The 13,538-nt window shown below is 28.6% G+C and overlaps 1 protein-coding gene across 1 annotated transcript in view; it reads right to left on the reverse strand.

Annotated features, from left to right (window-relative positions):
* LOC119677628 (homeobox protein homothorax) overlaps nucleotides 1-13,538 on the reverse strand; it is a 91,257-nt gene that overhangs the window by 58,585 nt on the left and 19,134 nt on the right. Inside the window, exon 2 of the mRNA XM_038089059.1 lies at nucleotides 3,095-3,378. Coding sequence (XP_037944987.1) covers nucleotides 3,095-3,378 — 284 coding nt within the window. The remainder of the gene's footprint in view (nucleotides 1-3,094; nucleotides 3,379-13,538) is intronic.

The raw sequence follows: 13,538 nt of genomic DNA on the forward strand, positions 1-13,538 counted from the left end.
TACAAGGCATTGAAATAGCTTGTACCAGTTAAAACAAGAAGAAGATAATTGTTCAAGAACAGCCATTCATCGAAGAGTACAATTTTTCAAGGAGCGTCATTCTTTGAAGAGGATCATTCTTTGAAGAGGATCATTCTTTGAAGAGAACCTTAATAATAATAAGAAGAAGATCATTTTTCAAGAACAGTCATTCATCGAAAAGTACCATTTTTCAAGGAGCGTCATTCTTTAAAGAGGGTCATTCTTTGAAGAGAGCCTTAATACGAAGTAAGATTTTATAACCTAAGTAAAATTGGATTTGTCCAAAAGAATCGCAAAGCTGTAAAAGACATAGGAATGTGTGCTCAAGCTAAAATACGAAGATAGCCATACTTCAAAGAGGAATTTTATGCCTTAAATAAAATTTATTTATCATTAAATTCATAAATTGGAAGGAGAGCTTAAAATAAAAGACGAAGAGGACAATGGATTTTATACCATAAATAGAATTGGATTTGTCAAACAATCGCCAAAGTTCTACAAGGTATTGTCACTGGAATATTAATAATAACAGAAGACAGGAACCAGTGAAGAAAAACCAAAATAATAACAAATAAAAATGCGAAAATGGAATTGAATAAGAATTGAATAGGGTCAAGTTTTGACATAGAATCCACACAACAGCAGACGCCCTGGTGCATCGCCTTTAACCTTAGAGAAGGACAATTGCAAAAGAAATTTTAGTAGCGCACTACACATGGAACGATATGTGCAGAGAAGCACCTAACAGAGTATAGCTTAAGAGAATCATTGCGGCTCTATGACCCATTAAGGGAAACGGATACTAAGAAGAAAAAGAGTGAAGAGAAACACAGTGAAATTCTTCGAAATCAGAATTTTGTAGCGTTCAATAAATGTATGCCGCATATTTCGAATAATACAGTTCAGTTCAAGGATTTCCGTTAGTATCAGAAAAACATAGCATTTAATATATGAATTCTTTAGAGTCAAAATAGTATAGCTTTCAGTTTAGTCTGTTTTAAGCAACTGTAACAGTTTAGTACAAGAAATTTCTTCAGGCTGAGGATAATGTTTCGTTCAATACATAGATTCTTTAGAGTCAGTATAGTTTAGCTCTCAATTTTTTTGTGAACATAACATAAGTTACTAAAATAATAATAAGTGACTAACACAATTTATTATAGGAATTTCCTCAGAGTCTATATATTTTAATGTTCAATTTCTAACACAAGAATGGAATTTTTTTTAACAACTTTGTTGAATAAGAAAAGTAAGAAATCAGCTCAATTTATGACGCAACTATAAAAATAATGACTTAGGTCAGTATTTTATAAATATTTTTTTTTTGCAGCTTTAAAATATTTAAGTGCAAAATTCTGCTTATTTTATTTACAATTCTCATTAATCATAAATAAATATGTCGCTTTTGTTGTATTTGTTTGTTGTTGTTGTTGTTGAGCTGGTTGAACGAACACTTCTTACTATTTGCAGTAAATAAATATAAGATATATTTATATTTATGTCAAAAATATGACATTTATAAGAACATAACAAGCTAATTGCATTGTAGATAAGTCGCCATTAAAGTCTTTAAGACAAATTAACACTTTTCAATATTTCAAGCATGGGGCACAGCTGATTGATATTTGCTCGATTGAGAATATTTGCAGTTGGGAATTCATTCATAAAGGCGAGCCTGCCAAACGAAGCGGTACGTGCGTGCGTGCGTGTTGTTGCAGTGACAAAAAAAACAACAACAAAAAAATTGCATTTTTTTCCAAACAAAAATTATACGGCCGAGTGTGTTGCTGCTGCGGCTGCATGTCATGCCAGTGCAATGTGCCATTCCATTGGTAAAAAACAAATATTTGCTTATTAAGTAAATTGCACTGAAAGGTGAAAAAGAATGCTAAACAAATAAAAAATCTATAATGAGAAGGAAGAGCAACGCGGCAAGCAAATTGTAGGTTTTAAGCATTTGCAAGGAGCAGCGAATGCAAGCCGCACATGTGCAGCAAATGCTGCAAGCGTACGTATGTATGTTGCCAAACTCAGTCGGCCAGTTGCAGTCAGTCGGCCAGTTGCATGTGCTACATATGAAAACAGTTGTACTTTCAACTCTGCAAATGCATACAAAACAGTTACCAAATATGGCAAAATCCAGTTGATTTGCAAGTAGTAAGTGGCTTTCAGGCTTTCAGGCCATTGCTGACCGCTGCTGGGTGCTGTATAGCACGCATGTCACCGTTGCAATAAGTCTGTAGTTTTTTATATTTTATATTTTATTTAAAAAAAATATATATATTTTTTTTTGGTTTAGTCTGTAATGTATTTGTGTGTCACACACGCAAACAAGACTGTCACACGCATGCGCGCCCGGCCCGTGTAGTTCTGTAGCACTGCATATGGTCACTGGTCACTGGTTGTGGCTAAAATGTGCAAGCTTTACTAGTCTCGACGATAAAAAAGCACAAACCGCACAGACCCACAACTAACAAGTTGAGGCCATGGTCAACAGGATTATTAACGAAATGCAGAAAAAAATTTAATTGAATTTTGTTGTTATTTTAAGCAGTTTTATGCAATCTAAAAAAAAAATTATATTGGATTTTATTATATAGTAAAGTGGCTTAGCATAAACCAGGCTTAAATTGAGCTTCAATCAGCTAAAATATTTACTTCATTAAAATTCAGCTCATATGCAGCAAAACATCTATTAGCACCTTTCTTTGCGGGTGCAGAAAAAAATTTAAGCTGAATAAAAATTATTTTTTTTTCTGTTTTCTTTTTCTTTTTTTTGCTCATGAGAAAATCCCCTAATAAATTTGGCATACTTAAATACAGGCTCAACAGAAATGAGCATTTAAGGGAACCACTAATTTCATGATTAACCCTTAAGCACGCCTACAAAATCAATTGGACGAAGCAAAGGCAAACGAAGCGCGCGTGCGTAAAATTATTTTTGTTTTTTGCTGGCTTGCGTTTTTTTTTTTAATTTTGCTTTTATTTTGTTTTTTTTTTAGACAGTGTTTATATTTGTGTTTTAATATTGTTTTTTTTTAGAATAAAATTTAAAAAACTTATTTTTACTTACTCATAAATCGCATCCTTATCACGTTTATGCACTTCGGGTATTGCACCCATTAAATGATTAGCAACCGGTGATACATGACTAGGTGTACCATGGCCACCAGCACCAGTGTGATAGCCATGCATGCCAACTGTTGCTGCCGCTGCTGCAGCCGCATGTGTCATGTGTGGTGAGTGATGTGATGGTAGGCCTTGTAATCCAGGCGGCCGGTGACCAACGTGTGGATCATACATGGCAGCTGCGGCAGCACCCGAATCCATACCATAGCCGTGCAGGCCATCGTCATACTGAAAATAACAAAAAAAAAACAAACAAAATATTGATTATTATATATTAATAAATAAATATATATAATACAATAAAAATAAATAACAAATAAATAAATTTAATATAATTAAAGTAAATAGTATTATAATAAAAATAATTTATAAATAAATATATATAACAAAAATAAATGGAAATAGAAATATTAATAAGTAAATAAACATAATATAATAAAAATAAATAGTAATAAAATAAAAATAATTCATAAATAAATATATATAGTATAATAAAACTAAGTACTTATAAAATAAGAATTATTAATATAAATAAAAAAATATAATATAATAAAAGTATCTAATCAATATATACATTTTATTTAATAAATTAATAAAAATCATATTAAAATATATCTAATATAATAAAAATATATCACAAATATTATTTTGAACAACTCTTAAAAAATATAAAAAATAGTATATTTAAATGTTTGCTATAAATAATTAATAAATAAATATTAAATGTATAACAAATTACTATTATAAGTAATAAACAACAACATGAATAAATATTAAATAAATTAGTTAGTAACAATATCAATATAAATATAAATATATATATTTATGTATTTCTTATATTTGAAAACAATATTGAAATAAATTAATAAATACTAAATATATCAATAAAAATTAAACCAAATAAACATTATAAGTAATAAACAATAGCATGAATAATATGAAATAAATTGATAAGTAACAATATCAATATAAATATAATGAAAATGTTGATTTTTTTTTATATTATATATAAAAACAATATCAAAATAAATATTGAATAATTAAAATAATAATTTTAACAATATAAAAAAATCTGGATTTAGAAACATTAATTTCTAACAATATTTAAAAAATATTTTTTTAAATTTTTTAACATATATAATATATAAAACTATTAAAAATAAAAACAGTTATATAGGAATTATGTTTTAATTATTTATTATATTGAAAAAGAGTTTGAAGGATATATTATTCTATTGACGATTTAAAACTTATTAATGTTTCAATTAAAATTTTTTGTTCAGTTAAAAATTTTTTTCTTTAATTTTGAATTTAATTATTTAAAATTTAAAATTTTTAATAATAATGAAACCACAACAATTGAATTTAATTTATATTTACTTAATTCAATAAAAAAAATATTTAATAATAAAGTTATTGATTTATTATTTTTAATATTATATATATTACTTAGAATTTAATTATTTAAAATTTGAATAAGAAATAATTTCTTATATCAATTTCAATTTTTTTTATATTAGACTGAACTCGCTAATTCCATAGGCAATAAACTTTTGCGAATTAACATTTCTAATTAGTTTTTTAAACAATTAACTTACAGTAGTATTCGGTAAAAACAATATAATTTAGTTTGATATTAATTAAAAAATGTGTAGATTAAAGCTTAGTCTATTAGTAAATTGTTAAGAAAAAAATTAATTAAAATTTTTTAATTCGAAAGAGTTACTGAATACAGAATTAACGACTTAAATCTCAGTATACCTATTTTAATCAATTGTTACAAATTTTTTTTTAATATATATATAAAAATTCTTTCTTATAAAGTATATGAGCACATTTAATTAAAAATTAAATTGAATAAACTAATAAAAATTTTAAAAATATAAATGTTGAAGGAAAAAAAAGCAATGTAAATTAATTTTAAAAAAAATTAAACTGCAGTTGAAAAAATTTCAAATGTGTGTAAAAAATTGCAATTATGGCCGGCATCTATTAACTTTTTTCTATATATCAAGAAATTTTATCTTAACTGCTTTTTTGCTGCTATCTGCTATCTTTCTTAAACACATATATACATATAATAATAAAGCAGCAATTACACGCTACTTTGTGCAGTTATGACTTGTTTATAATGTTGCTGCTTGCGCTTGCTGCTGCTGCTGCTGTTGCTGCTGCTGCGTCATTATTGTTAGCATACAAATTGTTATTAATTAAATTTAATTATGAAATAATCTTAACAATTTTTATATTTGCACGTTTGCATTTCTGTATATCTGTATATCTGTATGTCTGTATTTCTGTATTTGAGCCGAGTTAAGTCATAAACTGGCATTCGCAGATACAAAAACTCAAAATAAAAAGCAAAATTGCATGATCAAAAGAAGCAAAATGCATGCTTTTTTGCAGCAATAATTTTGCTATTTGCTTACTCAAGCATTTAAAATGAACTCTAAATTAATTCGTTTCAATTAAAAATTGAAGTATAATTACTAATATAAAAATATAATTAATTTGTTTCGTTGAAAAAGTGTTGTGTGTTTTGTATTACAAAAATGTTTACTTTAATTGAAAAAAGCGATAATCTTATATATAAAAAAAATTATTGTGAAAGGTTGCACAAATACAGGAAGTAACAAAGTTGAGAGAAAAATGGTAACAAATTGAATTACAAAATTAATTTTTTACAGTGTAGTTTTTGTACATTTAATATATTAAATCTCATCTAAGGGTTTCGAGAGTTTCTTCAGGTTTTCTTTTTCTTTCTTTTTTGTGTTATTATATTTTCAAGGAAGTTTAGTTTCATACTATGAACACAAAATCAATCCATCACACTATCTAAGAGTTTAAAAAGTGTGGGCGAGTACTAACCACTTCATGAAATTGATGATATTACTTTGCTCTCCCTTTAATCCGAAGCTATTTAATCTATTTTTTATGCTTTCATTTTTTGGTTCCCAGCAAATTCGAATCATTCGTCACAAAAATAATAAAAAAAAAAAAAATACGTTAAAATATTTTAAAACACGTTCCCATCGCTAAAAACTGTGTTAACAAAATTTTTAAAAAATTAAAAAAAATATAAATATTACGAAAAAAATAAAATGGGTAAAATTTTGTAAATCCCGCTTTGGTGACAACAACTCCATCAATATCGGACACGTATGACCTTGTAAAAATATCTACAAATGCAGTATAGTGTAGACTCCCAGGCAATTCATGAAAAAATTAACCAAAAAACAGAAAAAAGAAAAAAAAAATTGTACGTTTTTTGCATATTAAATTAGTAACAAATATAAAAATTACTTGTCAACTCTCTGAGTTAAATTAAAATAAATACAAGTAAAAAAAAAATTTTGTTAATTTTATCAGAAAATCTGTTAAAGTAAAAATTAAGTAAAACATTTAACGCCACAACCAAGCCACAGAAAAGCAGACTGAGACGCAGGAGACGAATTAAATACTGAACAAGACGAAAATCAAATTTTGAAAAAATTGACAAAAATTACGTTAAGCATTCACACAAAGCGTACCGAGTACGTTTAAAAATTCAACAAGTCAACTGCAGATACAAGCCTCAACTCAGCCTTAACTCAGCCTTAACTCAGTTCGGTTCGGTTCAGACTGAAGATGTAGTTAGTCTTCTTGTATCTGCAGCACAACTTCGACGACGGGTACTTGTATATATAATTGTCAGATTTTTATCAAATTTACCCTGTTTGGTACTGAGCTATGGTAAATATTTCACACCGCATATTTTGTGCTGTTTCTGAATGGCTCCGGCAGTGCCACAGCCAGTGCCGGTGTCGGTGCCGGTGCCAGTGCCAATACCTCACTCACTACGCAGTGTCAGTCAAATTAAAAGGTTTTTTTTTTGCTTTTTATTATTCATTTTGTATCTTATCATTTGAAAAATATCTTCAAAAATATGTACAAAAGAAATATATTAAAATTTATTTATATATATATAGTATTTCGTCTCTTTTCACATCTCACAACAATAACAAGTGAATTGAGCAATTGACAGTTGGTGTAAATGTCAAGTTGACAAAAATTTTGTATTGAATTGAACAAGTGCAGAGATTTTAGTTGCCTGATATTGGCTTGCCTTGTTGTAGATACAATCTGGGCTTATTATTCCATTTTATACTACATAACGAGTCAAAAGTGCTTGGGAATTAGGCAAATAAATATATAAAGCTTTTAACAGGTGTTAAGGCGCTATGAGATTTGTTTTTTTTTTTTTTTGCTTTTGTCTGAAGGCTGTATCTAGTTGACATCAAGGTAATAAGTGAGACCGGCATGAGGAAATTTAGAGCAGGTGTCAATAATGAAGAACAAGAAAATAAAAAATAATTTGTACATCGAAAATCCATACACGCAATGAACTATAGGGTGTCTCAAACTATGATAATTGAATAGAGTGTGGTCAAAAATCTATATACGAAATGAACTATGAGGTATCTCAAACCACAATAATTTAATAGACAAATAAATGACAGATAATCTAGAAATTGTAAGAACTGTAGTACTATAAAGATGCTCAACAAGAGAACTCAACGGATTTATTTATAAAACTATTTTGGGGCTCTTAAAAACACAGAACATATTTAATTTTAATGCTGAAAGCCCCTGTGAGTGACATATTTGCTTAAAAATTTTTGGTTTATTGTGATTTTCACAATTTCTTCAATATTCATAAGAGTCAGGTCTGCCTAAGAACAAGACTATCAATTAGCTAATGACCGGCTATATAAACTGTATAGATAACCTACATTTTCTGTAACGACTATATTACCAATATTATTTCATATTAATTTATATTCTCTGATATATATAACTAGGCGGAATTAAATAAATAAAAACAAAAAAACAAATATTAATTTATATCATTGTAATAGTTATATAGTTATAGTTCTTATAGACCTTACAGTTATAAAGTTATAGTTATAAGACCTTATAAGTTCCTTTACTTTAGCTGTAGCGCCAATGAAAAAAAACCTTTTGTTTTATTTATTTATAAGATTTAAAACAAAAATACATATAATACATATACATATAAATATTTATATATATATTATATATATTTATAAAATATTTATGTTATATAAAAATAAATCAAGAAATTTAAATACGATTAAATTAGTTGAAAGTATATAAATAAATAAATTAAACTAAAGATTAAGAAATTCATTTTATACAAAATTAAAGAAAATAAAGCCCAAGTATTTATGTATAAAAAAAAATAAAATTTTAAGAAATCTAAAAATAAAATATGTCTTAATGAAACTAGATAAAATAAATTAAAAAAATATTAATTAAATAATAAAGAAAAATAAAATAAAATTTTAAGAGAAAAAAAACATTATTCATTATAGTAATTTTAAAACGCTTTGTTGGCTTCACAATTATTTTAGTCATTCACAAAATATTATTTAACAAAAATGAAAAAAAATTAAAAGAATAAAAAAACAAAAAATATATAAAAAATAAAATAAAAATAATTTAAGATTCGAATTATAAGAACAAAAGAATGCCTTGGCTTCCTTCAAGCCTAAAACCAAAAATAAATAAATAAAATAAAATAAAATAAAATGAAGCAGCCAGTCTAAGCCTGGAACAAAAGCCAGCCTCACTCAACTTTAATTTGGTTCAATTCAGCAACGATTCTTAACTTTTGCTTTGCTCGTGTATTGTTTTCCTTTTCTATTCATTTGCTTTTCTTTTCTTTTCTTTTGCTTTGCTTTGCTTTGCGCGGAGAAGAATGTTGCAGTGCTGAATGCTGGCAATGCTAAAGCACAAAAGAAAAGCATTAAAGCCACGAAAAAGCGCGCAAGAAGACACCACCTGCAACTGAAACCGCTGCACAACTTTCAAGACATTCTACAACTGAACACTAAGCAAAAAAAAAATATATATATAAAATATATATAAAAACAAAAATAAATAAATAAAATAAAATTGAATAAGAAAAACAAAAACAAAGACAAAAAACTGCAGCAATTGTGGCAGAAAAAGATGCCATTGAATGACGCTTGAAAATGATAAAGACAGACAACGGCCAAGACAACGGGAAGGAGTACACCAACGACAAAGACGAGGAAGAGACTTGGCTGTGGAGTGGAGTGGAGTGGAGTCCAACAGAAAAGCTTTGTGCTTGAATTCTTCTAAATGCTGTTTTATGCGACGCTACAAAATTTACTGCTATTGTTGTTTAAATCCGCATCCCAAAAAAATGTCCTACAGATACAATGCACACACACACACATATCTACATTTATTTATATTATTTTATATGGACATACTTATATTTATTTATAAATAAATAAGTTTTAGGTTCTGTGAAAAGACAGGCAGGCAGGCAGGCAGTACGCGCTGCGTTTGAAATTGGCAAGCTGAGCTCGATTCATCGATTCAGAGCTGCAGTACAATGACTCAAAGGTCTGAAGAAATTGCTTGCTGTACTTTGGCTTTATTGTTTTTAGTTTTTTGCTATATTTTTAGAATTGCAACTCTTTTGGGTTTAAAGTTTATTTCACTGTTTTTCAGAGTTGCTTAACGTATTTGTCATAGTTAAACAAAATTGCAGCAGCAAGAGCAGCGCGCAACGCTGGGGACTTGTAGGCAATAGCAAGGTAGCCCGACCAGCTAGCCCGACTTGCAGGCGGTATGTGGTAGTTGAATTTGGCATTTAGTGAGTGCCTTCCTGCTTTTTATTCTTCCTGCATGCTTAATAGCATTTAGATACATTTTTATAGTTACAGATAATAGCAGCAGATACAAGTAGTTAAACTATAAAGTTGTTATGCTAATTTCGATACTCTAAGACATGGTAAGTCTTTTGCTTTATTGTAATTGCTGCAGCAGCAGCAGCAGCAGTAACAGCAGCAGCACTGATGTTGTCAATTGGTTGGTTTGGCATAGTTGAGCGGACATGTGTGGGATATTTCAAGTACAGAATTTATGTAGGCAAGGGAAACCGGAAATTGTGCTTTCGACTTAAAGCGGTTAACGGATTGTTATTTGTTGAAATTGGTTTAAAATTTTTTTGCTTCTCTTTTTGCTTTTGCTTTTTTTCTTAATTTTTTCTTATTTATTTTACTTTAAGGTGAAAATGAATAAGGTATTTATAAAGAGGGTCAGGAGGAGGACGAGAAGAAACACGAATGAGGAGCAGGAGGAGGATGAGAAGTAGGAGGATAATTATATCACACAGATGCTATAGCCAGACTCTTTTAAAAACGACCTAAAAATCCGATCATTAATCAATCTCTGGGAAATGGACTTTGCCAGTATATATGCATGTATGTCAGAACACAGAATTTATTGCATAGATATTGCTTGCAGAGGAATTTTCAAGTGCTAAGAAGTTCACAGTGTCCCAAAATTGCTCTATCTGAAGGAAGATTAATAGGAATAGGAATAAACATAGTACCAGCTCCCAACGGAACGGAGTATTGCGACCGTGGTTGATCTTTTATGCTGCAACAGACACTAACCGAACAAAAGACTTTTCGACTACCGAATGAAAGTCAGAATGTGGATCTCCTAAGATGAAACTTCTAGTAATATTCTTGAAAACTTTTACGATTTAATCTAGGTTCTAGGTTTCAGACAGGTTCAATGGTATTATAAAAGATTTTTTAAGCTACGCTGTGTGTTACTTCAATTTTTATAATAGATCGTTTAAAATTCTATTATATTTCAATATATATTATATATAAACGGATTTACTATATGAAGAACTTTCGTTCTTTTAGTGTATGTATATATGAACAGAGAATTCAGAAAGGCTCTCAATATAAAAAAACTAAAAAAATAAAATTAACTGTTAAATAAAATTTGGAAAAAAAAACGCATATTTTTAAAAAAATTCTATCTACTATTCCATAACAAACTGTCTTAAAAACTTTATTGCACCAATTTTATATTTGATTGATGATTGTGGAGCTTTGAAAATTTGTTTAACCTTAACCAACAACAATTATAATGAGCATAATAGACACCAACAAACAAACAAACAGACAAATAGATAGATAGACAGACAGACGGTCGGATGGAGTAAAAAAATTATAGTATCTACAAACCCAAAAATATAAATAATATTGGATGGAAAGATGTTCATATCAAAAGTGAAAAACCAACTTAAGCTGGACATTCAGTCTGACTGAAACTGAATTTGTGGTAAGTCGGCAACTGCGCTCTGCTACGTCTGCGTACACCAGCAAAGGCCACGCTATTACGCCAACGAATACCGATGATGACCCTATGCTTTGACCTATGCTGATACGTTTTCGGTATCCACATTCTTCGATGGACTGGGCATACATGTATGGATGACTCGGCATGGCTGTTTGCTGTCATTTTATATAGTTTATTTTATTTTGTTATGAAATCAATAATTCATTTTTATTTCTTTTCTTTTTTCATTTTGTTAAGGTTCGTTAGTGTTCAACTGGCTTTTTAGAAATTTATTTAATTTTTTTTCTTTTTTGTTTTGTTTGTTAACCAATTTTTTTTTTTTCATTTCTGAACTTGGTTGTATGCCAGTAGAATTGAAGTTGATTTGAAATTTGTAACACAACTTGTAGATTTTATATCTTTGATTGGCATAAAAATTATGCTTAAATGTGTAAGACAGTGAGTGATATTTATTTAAGAATCGTGAAGAGGAAAGTAGAGACGAGAGAAGACGGCTAATTTCGTTTGTTGAATTGATATAGTTTTTTCTTTTTTGTTTAATTTTTTAATAAAATAATTTAAATTTTTAATTGATTTATTTAAATAATTATCGGTGCAGTCTCTAAAAGAGTCATTAACAATCATTGTTCTTTGTTTTTTTTTTTTGTTTTGATTTTAAGAGTTGAAAAGGGGAGAGTGATGTTACGAAGAGTGAAAGCTTTTACGCTGATATATACAAAGTGAAAGATAAAATAAAAAATACTTTATAAAATTAGATTAAAAATAGTTGGATGGGTAATTGAACTTTTGAAATGTATAAAAGATAGATTTATTATTATCGGATATATTCTTTCAAAATTAATCTTAAGATCTGTGTACTTTTTCTGTATTTTAGTTTTAAGTGAACCATTAGCTCTATTCAAGGCTTAATTAGTATACGTGTGCTGCATGATCACCACATAAATTTAAACATGATATGAACTATTAGATTAATACTCATTATCATTTAGCGTTTAGTATTCATTTCAATTGGTATGTGAAGCATGTTATGTTTATGGGTAGTAAGTGAGTCAATCTCTCACAGCCACATGCTATAACCCAGAGATATATTAGATTACAAAATAAACACGTCTTTTATTAATTTTCTCAAAATAATGTATTAACGCTTTATGATAAGTGCTATGACCTTAAGAACAGCAGAACAGTAGAGGTGTTTGATAAGTCATTGCAATGCAAATAAGTCTTCCATTATACTCTCCAAAATACTATAAAACCTATTTATTACTGAGAGGTGCTATCTGTTGCAGTTACGTGCTATGAGCCAAGGAACAGCATAGATGTTTGCATTATATATGTACTCCTCAAAAAACTATAAAATTTTTTTGATTCTAAGTCCTTAAAATAGTTGTAATTCTATTGCTATATATTATAAATATATTGCTTTAATAAACTTAGCTATTTCAAATTTTTGTTTAAAAAACTTATTTTATCCCAGACTATATTTATTAAATAAAATTTACAAATGTTCCTTTTTTATACCAATATCTGCACTACTTATACAACTTTAAATATATGCAGGCTCTTAAGATCCTGTCAATTTGTAAGACAAATGTGAACTTATTAATAACATGAATCGCCTAATACAGTTTTGTATATAAAAGCTTATATTTTCGTACAGAGAATAAATTTTTTAAATCAAAAAGGACACCACCCACTGAGTACAAATGTCATTCAACCGAAGAACAAAACAAAAAAAAATAATTTTTTTTCTGCCAAAGTCCTTACTGTGAGCCGGTCAGCCCGAGCGGGCAGGCAGAAAGGCAGACGACAGGCAAAGTAGGCTTTTATCCTTTCGTACTCGTACAACTTAATACAAGGACTGATATGGCTCAATATTACGCCAACAACAACAATAATGTATACTCGCCTGTAATAAAAGTGGCTGGCGAATGCATGTAAATGACAGCGCAAGTTTTCAATATCTTTTAGGAAAATTCTTCCTAATTTTTTTTTTGTTTTTTTTTTTTGTGGAAATTACTTAACCAATTCATATTGACGACGGCAGGCAAAATATTTTTGGGTCGTTTAGTGCCAAAAGAAAATATTATTGATTAATATAAAATAAATACAAAAAAAATTCTAGGAAGCTTTTTATTATAAAAAAACACAAACAGCTCTTATATATATATATGCCTACATTTATATATATT

Source organism: Teleopsis dalmanni, chromosome 2 (genome assembly GCF_002237135.1).
Source record: "Teleopsis dalmanni isolate 2A chromosome 2, ASM223713v2, whole genome shotgun sequence".
In the NCBI taxonomy this organism is placed as follows: domain Eukaryota; kingdom Metazoa; phylum Arthropoda; class Insecta; order Diptera; family Diopsidae; genus Teleopsis; species Teleopsis dalmanni.